The sequence below is a fragment of the Octodon degus genome, unplaced genomic scaffold, assembly GCF_000260255.1.
Source record: "Octodon degus isolate 3935 unplaced genomic scaffold, OctDeg1.0 scaffold00207, whole genome shotgun sequence".
Lineage (NCBI taxonomy): Eukaryota > Metazoa > Chordata > Mammalia > Rodentia > Octodontidae > Octodon > Octodon degus.
The window spans coordinates 4,143,347-4,162,458 of NW_004524783.1; the positions used below are offsets into that span (position 1 = coordinate 4,143,347).

Below are 19,112 nucleotides of genomic sequence, written 5' to 3' on the forward strand. Positions count from 1 at the left end.
GATTAGCTGACGTGGTTATATTGCTAATTTCCATTTTTTGGAAAGCAGCTAATGTTTATAATGTTCACTTTAGCTAACTCTATATGCTAGTGTCTGTAACCTGAGAAACTACATCAAAGACAGCAAAGTACAATACAAAAAGCATGGTTGAATACATTGCATCATGTTAGTAATTGTGTACCATTTCTAATATTATCCTGTAACAGAGGCAGTTAAGCTTCTTTTCTGGATATTTAACAACTAAAGTTTGCAGATCAAATATTAGACAGATAGATGAGCTGAAAAGTTAACCAATATTTTGGCTCTAGCCCTTCAAAGTCAGTGAGGACTCAGGACTTAGGAGAACCTGTACTGTAACATCATGTTACTCAGGTATACCCCAAATTTTCTGATCAAGGAGATTATGGGGCCAAAGAGTAAAGTGATTGACAATGTAGAGTGTGCCTAAGGAGAGTCACATAGAGAGAAAACATTCTCTCAGGCTTTCACAGAAAGCAGATCTGTCAAGCAATGGCTGTGACTCATCCAGATGGCTGACACTGACAAAAGATCCACAAAGTGCTATACATGGTTCCAGAGTAAATCCTGAGAGGATTTGACTGACCTTGTAAGATAGCAAAAGTTACATTTTAGTTATATGGGTCTTGCTTTGACCTGGTCTTAACCATCCAGCAGAAAAGTGTAACCACGAGGTATAAGAAGTAGAGCCATATTAATAGGCTGAGCTGTAAAAGACTCAAGTCAGCAACTTCAGACAATTGCCAGTTGGGCTGATTAGTCACTACCATTATGGACTATTAATTATATTGGGTTATTTTGCTGAATTCAAGTACCTACAATCTTTGGTCTTGTGTCAAGTATGAAAAGGTCCTTTAAAGACTTCTCCAAATACAGCTTTCTCAACTGCAGTGGAACATCCATCTCTGGCAAAACAAAACAAAAAAAGGGGATATAAATAAAGGACAATTTTGTTGTGAAAAAAATGTATACACATGATAGTTAGGATAGATATACAGCTATTTTTTCTTAGTTCATTGAGAAAAGCTTTGTACTAACATTGTTTAGACAAGATATCATGTCTGCATCTTGTCCTCTGAATAGCTAATATGAAGACAACAATATGCAATGTATTAATTTTTATAGCTATCCTACTAAGGTGTTTTGAAACTGTTTCACTGTTATTTTATTTTTTTCTCATTAAAATGAATATAAAAAAAGCTTGGACCTGCTATTGCTCTACCTATGATTGCCAGCTTTATGTAAGGTGTTTAAATACTTTATTCTTGGACTTTTAGTGATCTATTTTGAGCCAATAAAAATTTGGGCAATAATATAAATATACTCAAACACAAGTTACCTGGAGTTCATTTTGGCTTTATTTTTAGTTGAGACTTTACCTTGAGCCTATGGATCAATTAGCAAAGGGAAGCGAGATGCCTTTGTGACAATAATTCTGTTCTGAATAGCCAGGTCATCATTTGGCCAACCTTGGAGGTTCCACTCACTATAATAGTAGGAACATCAGTGAACATAGCACTAAGATTTTAATGTTTCCAAATGGAATTTTCCAAGCGTTCATTTCCTTCTTTCAATCATTTAACAGCAGATCTTGAAACTCTTGGCTAAATGGACCAGAATAAGATAGAAAAGTTATAGCCAATAACACATCCCCTAAAATAGAAAAAAAGAAAAAAAACCCCACCACTTTAGTGATTCTTCTGTTTTCAGTCTCTCCAGCACTGGGATTACAGGTGTACACCACCATTCTGGGACTCAGTGGTGGCTCAGCCAGCCCTGGAGTCAAGGCCAGCACAGCATGTGGTGCCAGGGATTGAATCCTGGTCCCTGTGCTTGCCTAAGTAGGCGCTTAGTCCATTGTGCTATCTTGCTGGCCCTTCACTTATAAATCTGACAACCTAAACACCAGTGGTCTGAGTAACTAATATTCACTAATTTTAAAAAATGAGTGGTAAAATGAATCCACAGACCTGGAAGTCTTCTCCTTTGTGTAGCAAACTCTTTGCTTTGTTCAGTCCATCTTTCTTTTGCCCTTGCCAAGCCACTGGTGAGCTTCAAGGCTCTCTGCAGCTTACATCTGCTCAGCTCTGCATCTTCAAACAAGGCCTTAAAAAGTTCATAACAAAAAAAATAGTTCATAACCAGAAAAAAACCTTTACTGGCAGAAGTATATCCTCAAGCTCAAAAACGTAACTTTAAGATATGTATTATCTGCTTTCTGGTATATGTAAGCCCTTTTCCTGAAAAACACATGCAAGATTCCATGTCTGCATGTCCTATCTCTTATGCCCTGTCCAAGGAACATGGGGCACTCTTCCATGTAGCTCCAAGTGGTTGGATCCCACCAGGTGCTACCAACAGAGAGGTGATTGAAATTTGCATCAACCATCATTTCCCTTTAAAGAAAAATAAAACAACAGGTGTTAGTACTGTACAGTAGAAAGCTGTAAAGACATACATATCCTTAATTAAAAATCAGAAATATCTCTCATGTTAAAGTTCTAGGATTATTATTGTTTTGTCTAACTGTATATTTCTTTTACTTGGATCTTGATATCAGATTGTGGTGCCCTGTAGCTCCAGCCAAACTTGACGTACAGGTCTTTTCTTGCTGTACCTCCAGAAAATAAAAGGCCTGTAAGCTGGACCTCCAGAAACTGTTGTCTGCAGGCTGTTTTCTTCTTTGTTTTTTCGTTGTATTTGTTTTGTGAAGGGCAGTGAACCCAAAACCTCACACAAGCTGGGCGTCTGCTGCACCACTGAGCTATACTCTCAGATCAAGAACTTAGTTCTTGAAAGTAAATAGTTCCCTTTCTCTGTGTTTAAGATGCAACTGCTAATTCTACTTGTAACACTTACAAAATAAAGTGCATATACATGATATTTAGCTGGATGATCAGTCAAGAGATGCTCATTTATAATAATAAATATATATACATTTCATAAGGTATTTTCAATAGTTGTAATTGACATATATGGAATGTCTAATAATTAAAGATTATTTAAGTTATTATAGCATATAACAATGCTCTGAAGTCTCTAGAATTATCTCATAAATCTTTTATAACTGAGAAAGTTAATTACAATATTTTATTAATATAAAAAAACTCAATTTGCAGAACAGCATTATCTGCTATATTTTAAGTGTACTTATATATTATGCAAATAAAGGGATCTGTTCAGACATAAAATGATAATAAGCAAAATGTTATTGGTATCCTCTGGAGGGTACCTAAATACATTGCCCAAACACAAATTGTTTTGTAGCAATAACACAATGAAGTGTTTTTGAAAACTGAGGTATTTAATCCAGTTTGTCCTAACCTACCTTGTGGGTTTCTTTTTTTCCTACAGGTATGTGAAAAACAAATCAAGACTGAGAGGCAAAACCCTGCATCTACATCATTATTTATATTTCTTTTAACTCTAAGGGGAAGGACATCTGTTTCAATGTGTGATTCCATAGAATTCATTAGAAACACTTTTTCTATTTAAAAGAAAGTGTTAGTGTGATTTTTGTTTTCTGTAAATTCTCCATCCTTACTTCCATCCATCCAAAAAGAAAATGGCTAGTTCCTTTGTTAACATTTATTTTCTGGGAGCCTATGTTCTTTTGGGGGATTGGAAGATGGGGAAAGGCAGTGGTACAAATGAATACAGAAGAAGCAGAAGCGATCGTCCCCCTGAACCTCAGGGTAAGGTGTAGAACTGCCTAGGTCTCAGCCCAGGCTCACTCTCTCTGCACCACTCCTTGAGGTAACTGACTCCCTGGGAGGCCTACGGCAGCGGACCCCAAGCAAAGGCACTGTGTCCTGTGTACAGGGCACCAGGGACACAGCCTCTTTCAAAGACCACATAGGCCTGAGCCACAGTGAACGAGAGACGAGTCCCATTCCTGGTGGCCCATCAGCCCTGGACTCTCCTGGAAGCCTGGGGAGCGGGCGGTGAACAACAAAAATGACTGAAGATCAAGCTCACAAGACAGTGATAGCACAGCTCATGGTCCAATATTTTTTAATTAAAAAATATGATATTTGTTAAAATTCCAGCTTCAGAGCCTGAGCCACGTTTTCACAGTAGCATTTCCTGCATGTCCCTTCAATTTAAATTAAAAATAGCAGATACTCAGAAACAACAAAGGATGTTTATTGAAAGAAGTAATGTAAAAATGTTAAAATATAAACATAAGTAGTATATTTTTACTGTGTTCAGTAAAGCTCCCTGAACCACGTGAATGAATAAATTGCTAGAAATTAATACTTCATCCTCATACTTTGTAGACCCTCAAGCTGCAGTGTGAATGTTCTGCTTTAGGAACTGAAACCCGTGGGGCATGAGCATACCACCCATCCAGGTGTTATCTAATGATTCCTAAGGATGTTGAAGAAGCTTCTACTTCTCTGTGAGAAGACTCATCTTTAGGAACAAAAGTGTGCATTCTGCATATGGCCAACCTTAAAAGCTACAGGGTAGGGATCACAGTCTGGCCAAATGAAGTTTGAGAAGGCGTAGAGACAAATCCCATAAAATTGTCAAGGGAAGAGTGATTTTGACTCTAATGTACTTCATACAGAGCTTAGCAGAGGCAGGTGTAGCTTTTTTAAAAAAGAGAATACAAAGCAATTGAAAACAAGAGCATTAGAAATGATGCAAAATTAGACTGCTGACTTCTGCTGGTCTGTTAAAAGAAGCAGTTAGAGTTTAAATTTTTCATATTTTTCTTATTTTTAACATCTTATACATTTTTTAGCAGGAAACATTCATTTTTATTTTTAAGATTTTGTTATTTTTTTAGGGGTGTGTGTGTGTGTATGTGTGTGTGTGTGTGTGTGTGTGTGTGTGTGTCCAGGGTCTCACTGTGCAGCTCAGACTCATAGTTATCCTGTTTTCAACCTCCCTAGTGCTGGAATTACAAGTGTGTGCCACCATGCCCAGACTCTATCGCCAGCTCAGCGTGCATGGGGGCTGGGGCCGGTGTGGCATGTGGTGCCAGGGATCGAACCCTGACCCCTGCGCTTGCCTAAGCAAGTGCTTAGTCTGCTGAGCTATCTTGGTGGTCCTGGCTGCAGGAATCTTGACAAAGCCTGATGCACGGGACAGTGTCACCAAAGACAATGGTGGGTGTGATGCACAGCCTGGTGCACCTCCTGAAGAAGGGCTACACGATCATCAAGTGCTATGGCCAGCAGGACATCCAGAAGTGCCCACGACTGGCTGAGGCCCTACAGAGGGAAAAATAACATTTACTGAGGACTACCCACACACCGTACCACTGATCCCAACCCAATGCCATCGTAGAAACTGTCCCATGAGGAAATGCCCCCTGAGGGCAGATATCCAGAGTGTGAGGGAGTGTGTGGGTGAGAGGGACAGTGAGTGGTTGTGTGTGACAATGTTTTCCTTCAAAAATAAAAGGGAAATTTTAAAAAAGCATTATTCTCCCAAGACTGCCCAAAATCAGTGAAATTGAGGGGTATATGGCACAGTCGTTTTAAAGGTACTATATTCAAGGTAACATATCATGGAAAGAAAATATTACAAATTTGTGTTGTTTCCAGTGAAATAAATGCCAAGGTGGATACCTGAGGGCTTCAGTCCTCCAGAAGGCTGCACGGAAGCAGCCTGGGAATGACGGGGGCGTCACTCAGGCCTGAGCACACTGTGACGCATGGCAGCAGAGTGCATGCAGCCATGAGGGGAACAGCCTGCTTCAGTGGACAGAGAAATACCTGGGTTGCCCGCAAGCTGGAATATATTCCTGTATCAAGAAGTAGCCGTGTCCCATAAGGGCTACAGCTTCATGGGACCTTGAGGATGTGACCCTGAGCAAGGCAGCTGCTGACAGAGACCAAGACTGCGAGGTCCCACTGAGTGACATTCCCAGGGCAGCAACCTCACAGACGTAGGTGGGGATGTGTATAATGGGGAGGTTTGGGTCTCTGCTTATCAGGAGGCTCAGGAGAAGTGTGGTAGTGACAGTGAACGAACTTGGTGCCATTAACCCAGCACTAGAAATGGATACAATATTTCATGTTCTGTTGTATGTATTTTACTAGAGTTTCTTGTGTTCATTCATGTGTGTGAGAGCCAAGATTGCTGTGAGTGTCCTGCCCCAGCCAGCCCATTTCCAGGCCTTCTGATGCTGGTCACAGTAGATAATCATGTCAACCCTAGAACGACGTGACATGCCCCATCCTGGAGACATGGGATGGGCCTCTAGGAGAGCGGGATGGCCTCCTCCCTCCATGTGTCATGGTTTCCATTCCAGGCCAGAGTTGCTCTCCCTACACTGTACTCACACACATGCACATCTGTATGTATACTCATTCCTGTGTGCAGAGAGTACTCCCACGGGACTGCCCACTGATGTGTGTGTGTGTGTGTGTGTGTGTGCATGTGTGCATGTGTATGTGTTTTTCTCTGTGTGTGTTTGCTGCAGAAACATGTCTGTGGTTGTGGACACATTCTGGACAGCTTCCTGCTGAGCAGGGAGGGGTTATGCAGCTCATGTCAAGGCTCTCTACTTGCCACCAAGGTGTGTTCCCTCTGATGACTAAGGATGTTCAACACTGGAGTCTGCACAACTCTGCAGGAAGCTCATGCACTGTGCTTGAGCTCCCCATGCACAGACCACTGGCCTTGCCTATGGCCCACGGTAAGCTGTCCCCATTCAGAGTGCTGCTTGAGGATGGAAAGGTCACTGTTCCATACCTGGCAGAGGGCCTGTGTGAGGAGCTCATGGCCCACATCTGTGTAGGTACAGGCAGGGCCCTGTGTCCTCCTAGAGGGTCCCAGACACGACCCCAGCTGTGAGGCTAGAAACATGCTGTGCATCCCGAGAGAGAGCCATGAGAAGGGGAAGGCCCAGCCGGGCCAAGTGGCTGCATGTGCTGCAGGCCCAAGGTGGAGATTTCTCAGGCAGAGGCTGGGTGTGCACAGCTGATGCTCAGCAAGGCGCCTGGGGCCTGAGACGCAGCAGGGTCTTCTCTCCCATCTGCCCAGAGCCAAGGCTGAGTTTCACTTCCCTGATCCTGTGGTTGTGAGGAGAGCAGGAGGATGTCTCCTGGAACATGATGGGGAGAGCAGAGCTCACCCGGCAACCTGAGCAGCAGCCGCATGCTGCCCTGTGGGCTCCCAGCCTCCATCCAGCCCTGCGGTTCAGCATTCCGGGCCCTGGGTGTGGCTGCTGCATCTGAGCTCAGGTGTTCTTCCCTAGCTGCCCCATTTACTACACATCGTGCTTTCCTGTAACTTCCCTGGGTGACCCCTGTGCCCTGGATTCAGCCTCCCAGTGTCCATTGTCATCTGGGCACCTGGACCATGGGAAGGGACAGTGCTAACATCCCTGGCAACAAGGTCCACCCTAATACTGGGTGGCGAAGGAGCCTTTCCCCCTGCTGGCCACAAGGATAGAAATGAGTCTCTGTTCATTCATGCCCTTCTGAAAATAGCATAAAAGTTGTAGAATCTCAAGTGGTCCCAACTGTCACTTTGAAACCAAGCATGAAGTTACTGTTCATGCAGAGACATGGAGGGTGAAGCAGGGGTTGCTTCTTGGTGGCTCACCATTCAGGGTGATGCTGTAGGACACAGCGGTCACTGTCCCTGTTTGCCCATCTGTGGCTTGTGCCTCTGAGCTGGGAGAGGGAAAATGGTGGACTGGAGTGCAATGGAGACCCATACTATGCCACGCTGCCCCTGGAAATTTATGAAGATGAGATGGTCATGGTGCAGGCAGCCCCTCTGTGGAGCCGGTCCCTGGCCTTCTTTGTATTCCTAGTCCAAATTTATATGCTCCTTACATTTTGTTCCTTGGCCCCAGAAATATCTGCTACTGTTGGAAAATGAAATAAAGGACTTTCAGGAGAAAACAACAGAGGAGTTACAGAGAATGACTTGGACATCCCAGACGGTGACAGTGAGAACATGCTTCCTGAAAGGTGTGGGCTGCCTGTGGGCCACTGATGGAGATGAACACATTGCTGTCCTTCACGACCTCCTGGGATCCATCCTGGCTCCTCCAGGAACACTCAGCCCACTGAGCACTAAGAAGGGTGTCAGTGGAGACAAGGTCAGGGAATGTTGCTCATGGTAGAGACTCAGCAAAGACCGACTCCTGGGGCATTACAGGGGGATGGGCCTCCCGGCGGCAGGGCATCTTCTCAGCCTTTGTCCCAGAGTGGCCTTGAGGAGGACAGTGGCTCAACCAGACACAAGCTTCACACACCCTCCAAGCCACGACTACCCCTGCAATTGCAGTACCTCCAATAATATGCTGTTTTTCTTCTTGACATTTAATCACAACATCTGTGGTGTTCTCGGGGAAGCGAAAGACATAGCACTGTAGGAAACCAGTGATTGCCAGGCTCTGAACACAGTTCCAGTTGTGGAGCTCCATAAGCAGCACTTTGCAAAGGGCGAGTGTCTGACTTTCTGCTCATGTAACTAAGCAGTCTCAGTAAGAAAAGTTTATAACAGGGAGAGAAATCCACGGCTCACACTTCTGGAAGCTGGAATGTCCACGTCAAGGCACCCGTTCATGGGGACTCTGCAGAAGGTGAGGTCTCTGCAGCTGCTTCCCACCTGCTGACTTCTGGCTGTGTCCTCACCAGCGGGATGGCAGGGCAGCCCCTTCTGGCCTCCACTCTACACACAGCTGCTGTGCAGGTGCAGCCCTCAGCACCTGGAATCTTCTTAAACAGCCGCCTCTCAGTGGTGCCACCTATGGGCAGTTTCCACAAGTGAGCGTCAGGGACATATTCCGACCACAGCACTGAGTCGGGAGGCAGGACAGCATGTGCTGTGCTCTAGGGGGACAGAGAGGACCCTGATGTCAGAGACAAGGAGCCATGGCTGCAGTAGGGAGTTGTCAACCCAGAAGCTACACATGCTGTGGTCCTTGTCACTCAACGAGGCCAATAGGTGCCTGTAACTGATTTTAAGGGACACAATTTCACATTCAAAATCAAGAATTATTTTTAATTTTTCTTGCTTGTTGCCACTCTTTTTTACAGAAACCACATATGAAAAATCTAAAAGATTTGCCTTTTGTACATACAGGTGAAGCTGCCTTTTCCTCCTGCAGGCTCTGATGGTTTACAACATGAAATCTGGACACTTGAACACCAGCATCGCAGCCAGAGCATTCTAGGTCTGTGAGCTCCAAGACAGATGAGAAGATCATCAAAAAGCACCTCGAGGATCTAGAGGCACCATCTGAAGACATGCTGTACCGGGTCATGGGCGAGTGTGGCACCCTGGGGTGACATCTGTTGGTCTACTTGGATGAAGGTTGAGAGTGCAGAGCCCTCCCTTGGGCATCTGATGCACAAACACTGTCCTCCCCTTACCCAGATGCCAGGCTGGATCCACCGGCGTGACCCTGATATGACATAGAGGAGGCACTACGGGAGGTGGCGCACACCCCATGAAGGCTCAGTGCCCAAGACCGTCTCCGAGCTCGTAGCTCCCTTCCAAGTCCTGGATGCCATGTATAATGCAGTGGCCCACAGACATCCACTCAGACTTTGGATAATACTGTGGACAGTGTGGTGGCATAAGGTACCCAAGAACCTAGAACCTGGGGAGTGGGATTGTGTGACCCTCCCACAGTGCCCATGGATCCGGGAGAATTTGGAATCCTGGGGGGTTTAGGCAGGTCTCAGCACAGAGCATGGAGGAACCCCTCCAGCCCAGCCCCTTCCTTTAGAAGTGAGAGTGAGGGGAGTGAGAATGATGTGATCATTTCGTCTTAAGTATTAGTAGGTTTGTGATTTATAAGTAATAGCGTTCTAGGAAACACAGCTTCCACTTTGGATAAAATAGATGTGAAATGGAGGCATGTGAGGCTGTATAGCTGTAAGTCTTCCAATGGGTTCTGACTCCATGGAGCATGGCTTTGTCTTTGTTGTGAAAGAGGGTTAGGAGGAGGATTAGAAGGAGGAGGAGGAGAATGGGAAGGTGGAGAAGGAGAGGTGGCGGGCTGAGTGGGGAGGGACAGGGTGCTGTGTGGCTGAGCATTTTAAAGCCTTGTGTGGTACAGCCCAGGTGAGGCATACAGCAGACGCCAGCACCAACTTGCCTGTGTCTGTTTGGTCAGAGTGGGTCCACCACAACTGCCCAGATGTGCCTGATGAAATTCCCAGAGTTTTTCAAGCTGTACAGAACCATCATGGTAAAACCAACAACACACCCATGTCACTACAGAAGACTGAAGAGCTCTGACAGTAAACACACATCTCTTGCCTCCACTTGGATACCCTTCCTCTATAAGTTTGGAATCCTCTTGCTCCCAGGGAAACCTCGCTGTGGTACCTGCAGCAAGATCTGGTTAGAGCAGTGCAGTTGGAGGGACTCAGGTATGAAGCAGTTAAGATCAGCAACGAGGAACCCAGGTCAGTGTAGACACAGTGTTGTGGGGAGGAGAGTGAGGAGAGTATAGGAGGTGAACCTCCACCAGGACGCTCACCAAGGAAGCTTAGTCTACAAACTGGACCTCAGGAGCAGGAGGAGGCACACGGACAGATTCAGTCCAAGGCCAAGCACATAGCAATTGGGGCAATGTAGGGTCCCAGCCTCACAAGCCTTGGCTCTGCAAGGTGGAGGCTGTGGTGCATTCAGGGCCAAGCTCTCCTACTTGGTGTCTCTATAAGCCAGGCACAGAGCACGTGTGGAATGAGCCTGATCGCAAGGTAGCCCTTCCTGCCCTGCTGTGTTCTCTGTGGGCTGCCATCGCCTCCCCTCAGACCCTCACGGGGTCAAAGAGAGAAACTGAGTCCTGGCTGAGCCCACAATAGGACGAGCCCCACATGGGTTGGGCTGTGGTTTCCTGTGCTTCCCCAAGAGCACCGTTGGTGGGGACATTCAGCTCAGGGGCCATGCCTGCGGGCTCTCAGCTGAGCTATCTCCCATGCCTTTGGGTTCCCCTTCTGCAGGATTGTGGTGTGTCTTTTCTTTCTGCAGAACAAAATGGAGGACATTCTTTCAAGCCTGAAGGAAGCCACAGAGTAGGTGACCGCATTCGCCTCTAGGGGGAGCAGATCGTCTTCTGCCAGCACCAGGCTTACCTAGATGCACTGCAGAAGGTCAGAGAGGAGGCTGCCTAACAAAAGAGGAAGAGCAAGGTCTCTCGGCTTTCAAAGACCACTGCTATGGCCAGCATCCTCCAGCACTTGATAGCCTGTGCTCATGTGTGTATGCTCAGGGCTCAGATGTGAGGGGCTGAGTCCTTTCCTTCAGAGCTGCCACTGCATCTGGCTTTATGCAGTGCCAGGTGACTGCCCCGCTTCAAGGGCTCCTTGGGAGCAACTCCACCTCAGCGAGACACAGGTCCGGGGGCTCAGAGGCCCCCCATCAGTCTTGGATTGGTTCCAGGTCCCAGCCAAGTGACTTTGTCTTTTTGAGGCTGGGCTTTCTTCTGAGATTTCCATCTTCAAGGTCAATACCCAGTGTCTTCCTTTGTCTTTTGGGATCTCAGCCCTCAGAGGTCTCAGAAAATGGCTGTCTTAAATGTCCAGTATAGGTTCTTCCTGCTGCATTCCTGCGTTCACACAAGTCGGCGTTCTTTGAGACACTGATTCCTTCCTGCCAGCTGTGTCCCTGGACTCACCTAGGCCTCCAAATGGCCCCTTCATGGGAGCGCCTCTTTCCTCGAAGCATTTCATCTCTTCATTTCTAAATCCTCTTGCCTATTTCCCTGGAAACGTGTAGAGCTGCACAAGATGCAGCAATTGGCTCATGAGCACGGACTCAAGTGAGGAAATCTGCATGAGGGGACACTTGTCATTGGTGAGCAACAGGGGAGAAGCGTGTTTGTTAGCATCAAAATGCAGCACAGGACTGTGTTAGTATTGGCAATTCTCAGGTGTCAAATTTGGGGCACGGAGATCTCTTGACCTTAAATAAAATCAAAGAGAATGGGAAAAATAGAAGCTGGCTTTGAAAAGCCAAATTAAAAGCTATAAGCATGGAAAAACTAATTGCTATATATATATATATATATATATATATATATATATATATATGTGTGTGTGTTTTTATCATGATTGATTCTGTATTTAATATTCTTTTCTCAGTTTTTGTTAGAGGCATGTTGACAAGACTGTCTCTTAGGACAATTATAATAGCAAGTCCTTAGCATGCAAAGGAGAAATCAAAAGTCCCAGCGATACCATTTAAAGTTTCCAGCTTTGCTCAATCAAATAAGAAAGAAAAAATGGGAGAGACAAAAAGGAAAGCTGTTTTGAATCGTATGTGGCTGGATTCAGTGGTGCACTGCTGCCTGAGCCTTTGGGGTTCAGGGTGGGGGCATTGAAGGCTGTGTGCTTTGATCTGGGGGGAATCAGTGGGGCTTTCGTCCTAGAAAGAATAAGCAGCACATCTTCCTGGGCATCATGCCCAGCTTGGCCACTAGCCCAGGCCACAAGCAAGGTCCCTGCCACCAATATGCACATGTCTGGCTCCAGAAGTTTAGAGGGCACAAGCAGCTCCTGCACTAGGAACTCCATCAGCAGTGGAGCACAGGGGGACAAAGAGGGAGCTGCAACAGGTGCACCCAGAGCTGGTGACAGCCACCAGCCAGCACCAGCCATGGCTGCAGAGGTGGTGACCACCAGGTTCTGTATGGTTCTTGAACTGTGATTGATGAAGCCCCTCCCTGGTGTTCAAGTGAATCAAGGTGCCCTGCATAGCGCAGCCAGCCCTGAGTAGAAGGAGCAGCAGCTCAAGTGAGAGGCAGGAGCTCAGATACAAAGTCAATCAAGGTGGTGAGTCCAGTTCCACAAAACACTGCTCTATCACCACAGACCCTGGCATCGCTCCACTGTCATTCTTTATTGACGAAAGTGAAAACTATAAATGAGAAAATGGGATGGTAAGAATTCCCATCTTCTTTTTTTGAATATCTATTTTTTTACTTTTTAAAGATAGTGTAAATTACAATTAAAACAGAAAAAATGACAAGTGATACAGACTTTCATTTAAAAAAGTAATAGGAATTTCATAGAATGTGTTGTAATACGTAGTGTTGTCTGCTCAGGAAGAGACGCTCAGCATTAATAAGGCATTGTAAGAAAATGGTACCATTTTTGCACCTTTCCTCTTAGGGGTGAAACACTTCATACCCACACCCTAAGGAATAAAAGGTTTATGCTTGCTTTTGGTTTCCAGGTTTTCATCCATGCTAGGCTGGCTCCCAAAAGGACATATCATGGCTGAAGGATGATGCAGAGGATAGCTGCTCAATGGCATCAAGGAAGCAGAGTTGCCAGGAGGAAACTGACAGGAAGGGTCCTGGGACCAGATATAATCCCCGTGCCACCATCCATGACTCTCTTCCTCCAGCTAGGACCCTCTGCCTAGTAGATCTCTGCTTGTATAATTCTGCACAGGGCTACCCCTAGATAAGATTAGCAATCTCCCAATCGATCACAATTCCAGGAGGCTCTTGATCCAGTCAAATCGACAATCACGATTAAATGCCATATTTCACAGCCTTGCATTTAGGACAGTGAGCAATTGATTGTAGGTAGGTTTCATTTAATGCTGTATTGGCATGGGTTCCAGGAAGCAGTAAAACATGCCCTCAGACATGTCTTAAATTTTATTTTCAGAGTTGTTCTCAGTCAGTCGCTGGCCTCACACTTATAGTCCTCTGGTTTACTAGGAATCCTGGGTCTGACCTGGGCCCAAGGTCAGGATCTCTGTTTGCTCCCTGGAAAAACTGAGGACCTGAAGGACAAGCCCTAAGCACTGCCAGTGCTCAGTGGTGTGATGTCTCCACCAGGACTAGATCTAGGTGACCAGGGGAGTCTCTAACATGAGAACGAGAAATCCTCAGAGCCCTGGACTCTGATATTGAGTCTTCAAAATAGACTGCTAGAAATAGTTCACACTCAGGTGAAAATAAGCCCTGGAGGAGTAGGGTACATAGAGAAGGGCCAACTCCAGTATGTGACCATATGGGGAGGTATGTGAAGGGGGAGTCCTTGAGTACAAGTCAAAAATTCTCAAATGTGTCCAGATTTTTCTTGTAGGTGAAAACCAACACACATGGAACTTAAAATTTTTAGCATTCTTATAAAATAGGACCTATGACAAGCCCCTGAGAGGGCCCATCCCAGCCCCGCATAAAATTTCTAATGTGAAAAAACAATTCTGACATAAGAGCATGTAGTGGTACCACGGAAAGTGGTGAAGAACCAATCATTCTGTGGTGCAGAGCACACAGCATTATGTAGTGTGCAGTCTTCGTCAACAATGGGAATAATCATTCCAGAGACATTGAAGAATAAAAGAAAAATAACAGTAAATTCTTTCACCTTTTTTTTGAAGATTAAAAAGTTAATTTCCAACAAGGTGAACTTGGTTGAGAGGTTGGGACCCGCAGATCAAGCTGAAATGATGAAAAAGAGATAGAGTTGTCCCGAGAATCCAGCCCTTGGAAACTCCCAGGCCACCATTTGTCATACTAGTGCTCAGGTATTTCAAGCTTAGTCTGACATACTAAGGCAGCAGTTTTGTGGTAGTTGCCGATCTAAAATGAGAAGCCTTTCTTTCTCTAATTTTCCTAACGTGGTTGCTTGTGGTTTTTAAAAACAAGAGTGATTTATACCTTGAATGATGTTAAGATCCCAGAAATAAGGCAGGGCATATTTTATGCTTCTCTCTAAAACAGTTTTGGTTTGAGGACCCTGACATACATTCTCAATCTTTCTTAAATTTTTTTACAATCCTTTCAACTGTGAAACAGGAACTCACTAAGTCACGAATTGCCTGGGTCAGGCTCAAGCTTAGGTCCTTGGGCCTCAGCCTCCCACAGTGCTACAGTGACAGGCTCGGGCCACCCAGCAGGCTTTCTAATACACTTTCTCTTCTTCGTCTTGTGTATGGAACACATGTCTGAATGGTTTAAGTGACACATGACTTACATCCGTATATGCTCACTTGAAATTACAAAGTGTTCTAAATTACGCCTTGGAGAAGAAATCAATGAAAATGATAAAGCAGTCAAGTGCTCCAGACAGTACTAAGCCTTTGCTCTTGCACTGGCCTGTGGACGGGTCTCCTGGAAGTGCAGTCTGCCTCTGCTCCTTCCATGGCACTTGCAGTCTCATGAAGGTGGCATCTGGCCAGACCCTCAGCTACCTGTGTGATTTGGCGATGAGGCCTGTCATTGTACTTGGAGGTCCTCAAGTGCTTGGGCACTTGGACAGAGCCAGGCCATCCCCACAGCCCTACGTGTGAAGTTCCCACAGCCATGCTCTGCCAGTCCATCTCAGCTCCGCTTGTGAGGAGCTCAGCTTCAATTCAGAAATGCGCCAAAGCTTTGCATCTGTTTGCTGGAATTAAATCCCTTCTGAGTATTTGCTCGCAGCCTCGGTTCTACTTGTGTCCACTGTGACTGTCAGGCGCACTGCTCAGCCCCAGGGTGGCAGGCAGCTCCCATTGCCAGTGCCTTACGTGTGTCCTTACCTCCTTCAGGGAGTGCACTGCTGTCCCACCTCAGAGGAAGGAAGTGACACAAGGGGGGCTCACAAGGGACACAGGGTGCTGCCCAGTGCTCATCCAGTCCTGGGTATTGGGGGTGAAGACCCAGTGGGGCACATGTCCTTTAACCATCTCTCTTTCTGTCCCTCTCACTACTTTCCTGTCCCCATCACACCAGGGCGTCCTCCATACATGACATCTGCGTCTTGCCCACAGCACCCAGGGGTACTGCTGGGGCCTCTGTCCTGCATCTGGACAGTGCGGTGGGGTGTGCGCCATAGAGGGAAGATTTAATGTCCTGTAGGTGCATTTTTAAGTAAGGAGCACTTTGATTTTATTGCAATCACATTTTATTAACTTAAATAAATTTATATAAATACAATTTTATACCAAAAGGAGGATTAAAAAACCACAACACACACACACACACACACACACACACACACACGAGTTTTGCAGGCGAGGAACTAGGGATAAGACAATTGGAGCCCTGCAAGTTGTGTCCTGAGCTGTCCTGCAGCCAGATGACCAGCTCCTGAGAGAAGTACAGAGGGAGACACATGGTCAGGCTGGGATGCTCCTGCCCATGTAGCCCCAGATCCTGCAGCTGCAGCTAAAGCAGTGGCTACCCCACCCTTCCCCTTTTCTGGTCTTGCTTGAGGGGTGCTCCTGGGGAGCAATTCTGGCCATAGATGGCATGAGAAATGCAGCAGAAAACACACTTCCACCATGATCCTTCCCTGATTCTTTCCCAAGGCAGAGCAGCCCTCTGCCTGGGAGAGAATCCCCAGCTGCTGGCCGCACTGCAGCACTCCATCCCTACTGGGGTGCACGCCCAACTCTGCTCCCAGCCTCTTCTTTCCTCCTGGCCAGCACACAGCCTATGGAGACTCTCCAGGTGGGCCCAGGATGAACCCTGCTGCCCCACGCACAAGCATCCACCCTGGCCTCCTCACCCTTGGGATTGGATCCTACTTAGTGGGTTTCACGTTGGTTCAGAAGTCTGCACACTTCAGAGATAATTTCCGAATTTGGAAGGTTGATCAATGCATACGTTAGGAGCTGCTTCACACAGGCCAGGTCTGGTCCCTGGCAAAAGTCTCGTGGGTATTGCCGCAACCAGGTCTCCAGGAAGGAGCTCAGAGCACTAGGAGTACACAGACAGAAGGTTCAGGGGCCTGAGCTATCCCCATCTGTTTGTCTGACAATGACCCTGAAGCAGGGTTGCCTGGCAGAGATCCCCTGCCCCAAAGCTGCTGGACTGGGCTGAGGGACCCAGGCTGAACAGTCTGTGCTCCACAGTTACTAAGCTGCCTCCATACAGCATGAGGTGCGTTCCTGTGGTTGGGAAGAGGCTGTGTGCTGAGGCTGTGTTGGGAAGAGGCTGTGTGCTGATCCTACTGGGCACCTGCTGTGAGCACCAGGCACCCTTTGCTCCTCCCACACCCAGCATCCCAACAACAGCTCTGCATCCTCCTTTCTCATGAGGTGCAGCCCCAGCCGCCCCTCCGGGCACTGTGGAGCTGGGCAGCGGCTTCTGCGATTGATCTCAGACCCGAGCCTCTATCAGGGATCCATGAATGGTGTGTAACCCACAGGTTTGTCTGCTCCACTAAAGCCTAGGTGCTCAGATGAACCCCACTCTGGAGACGGAAATCCTCCCTCTTATCCCCATGCCCACTCACCTCTTGCTCTGCTGGTCCTCCTCACTGTTGGGGTGGAAGAACTCATACCTAGAAGAGGCATCAGCATGTGACCTTATAGTACCCAGTGTCTGCAGTGTCTCCACCTACAAGGATATCTAGGACATGATCTGATTCCGGGATGAGGAGGGACTCAGGGGAGGCTGAGTGCTTGTCTGTGCTGCTGCCTGAATGGCACAGAAATATCAGGAAAGTGGTCTGCACATAGTAGGTGCATTGCACACATTTGTGCAGTGAAAGAGCAAGCCAGCTCCTGCCCAGATGTGTAACTGTATGGGCTGCACTGTTTGCCCCTAGGGGTCACTACTCTGGATTAGTGTAGCCAGGAACCTAGGAAAGTGAGGCCCCAGGCACACAGCTCATTCCCTGGGGACATCAAGCCCCACATTACGGGCTGATTACAAGACACAGCACCGGACCTGGGGAAGGTGCTCCGAAGCCCACTTAGTCTAGGACTGCAGCATCTGAGCGGTGTGCTCAGCACTGTCCTGTTGCCATAGAGCACACTGGGGCGCAGCCGGGTGCACCGAATTCCCAACACCCACTCAGGAGATGATGGGACCCCTGTCTTGGAGGTGAGGCACACCTGCGGAACAGCAGATCCAGCACCTGCCCCGTGGTGGCGAACCGCCTGTAGGTGGCCAGGAACGCAGGCACGAAGAAGGGGTCTCCGCAGCGCTGGGCAGGCACCAGGTAGTTCACCAGCTTCTCCAGTGTGCCTGGTTCCAAGGTCCTCACAGTGCAGGCGTCCTCCACCTTCGGGGCGATCTCATTTGTGCCCTGAGTTGACAGCAAAAGGCAGAGCTCAAGCGTGGAAACCGTAATGGGTAAGAAAGAGCTCAGCTCCCAAATGAAACAGCCTTGATAGAAGTCCCCACCTTTCTCACCGCCCATCCCCACTTCCCCCCACCACGCTACACAGAACACAGACAAGGATCTAGGAAACCAGGGTGGTCAGTGTCATGGGCTGGCTCACTCTCCCCTGTTCAGGGCTATCCTTTGTCACCTTTGTGATCGTGGACTCGATACCCGCTAGACCGCGGGGGTGGCAGCTTTCTCGGGGAGTCCCCATTTGGACACGGTCCCTGCGCCACCATTTCTTGCGACCTGAGCCTATACAACTGGTGAAACAACGCAAGAACATCCTCTTGTTCCTTAGTCTCTCCAACAGTCACTGAGGGCAAACAGCCTCGGGGTTTCCAGGTTCTGTTTGGGGCGTTGTCAAGGAAGTGACGTCACTTCCTGCCCTTCTTGGCGCGCTGCTTCTCCCGTGTCACCCCAATCTTCTGGACGTCCCTTACCCACCTGTGTGTTCAAAACCGGACACCCTGACCCACCATCCCCTGTGATATCTCCTGCCTGCGGACCCCAGTGCAGCCCGTTCCCGGAGTGCAGAGTGTCATGGTTCATGTCTCGCTGTCCTCCAGTGTCTCGGGGAAGGCAGGAGGCAGCTGTGGCTAGAGCCTCAGCGCGAGGTTCGAGGGCCACGGCGAGCGCCCCAGGGCGCAAGACCAGTGAGAGGGACCGTTACACTGGCTGGCGCGTGCCCTGGCCTAGAGCCTCTAGGAGGTGACACCTGGTCGTCCTGAACGCAGAGGCGTCCCGGCCCCTCCTCTGGACACTGCAGCGCTGGGCAGCGGCTCCTGCGACTGAGGCCGCTTTGCGCAGAGAGCTGTCTGGAGCCGAGGGCAGCAGTGACCCTCTGTCCTGACCAGTCGGGCTCCGAGGTCTTTCTAGGTAATTAAGGCTATTTGAAACCATGCAACCCACGCTGAGCCTGAATTCATGATGATCCTCCTACCTCTGCCTTCCGAGGGTTTGGATTTCTCTACTCCCAGAATAGTCTGCTTTGGAGCCAGCTGAGTATGGATTGAAACCTTCAGTGAATGTGAGTTAAATAACCCT

General features: G+C 47.7%; 1 protein-coding gene across 1 annotated transcript; it reads right to left on the bottom strand.

Annotated features, from left to right (window-relative positions):
• Positions 1-16,009: 16,009 nt before the first annotated feature.
• Positions 16,010-18,279, bottom strand: LOC111813633 (ral guanine nucleotide dissociation stimulator-like). The gene is made up of 5 exons (XM_023704933.1): positions 18,214-18,279; positions 17,794-17,987; positions 17,190-17,237; positions 16,461-16,651; positions 16,010-16,039 (listed from the first exon to the last, which is right to left on the bottom strand). The coding sequence occupies exons 1-4, from the start codon at positions 18,277-18,279 to the stop codon at positions 16,480-16,482; spliced, it is 480 nt and encodes a 159-aa protein (XP_023560701.1). The 3' UTR covers positions 16,010-16,039; positions 16,461-16,479.
• Between the last annotated feature and the right edge of the window lie 833 nt (positions 18,280-19,112).

Bases quoted from the DNA above. Each gene is read 5' to 3' on its own strand.
- LOC111813633 (XM_023704933.1), bottom strand. From the start codon at position 18,279: ATGGGGACTCCCCGAGAAAGCTGCCACCCCCGCGGTCTAGCGGGTATC. The intron at 17,988-18,213 runs GTGACAAAGGAT...CTGTCAACTCAG, and splicing joins TCGAGTCCACGATCACAAAG to GGCACAAATGAGATCGCCCC. The intron at 16,652-17,189 runs GTGAGTGGGCAT...GTGTACTCCTAG, and splicing joins GAGGACCAGCAGAGCAAGAG to TGCTCTGAGCTCCTTCCTGG.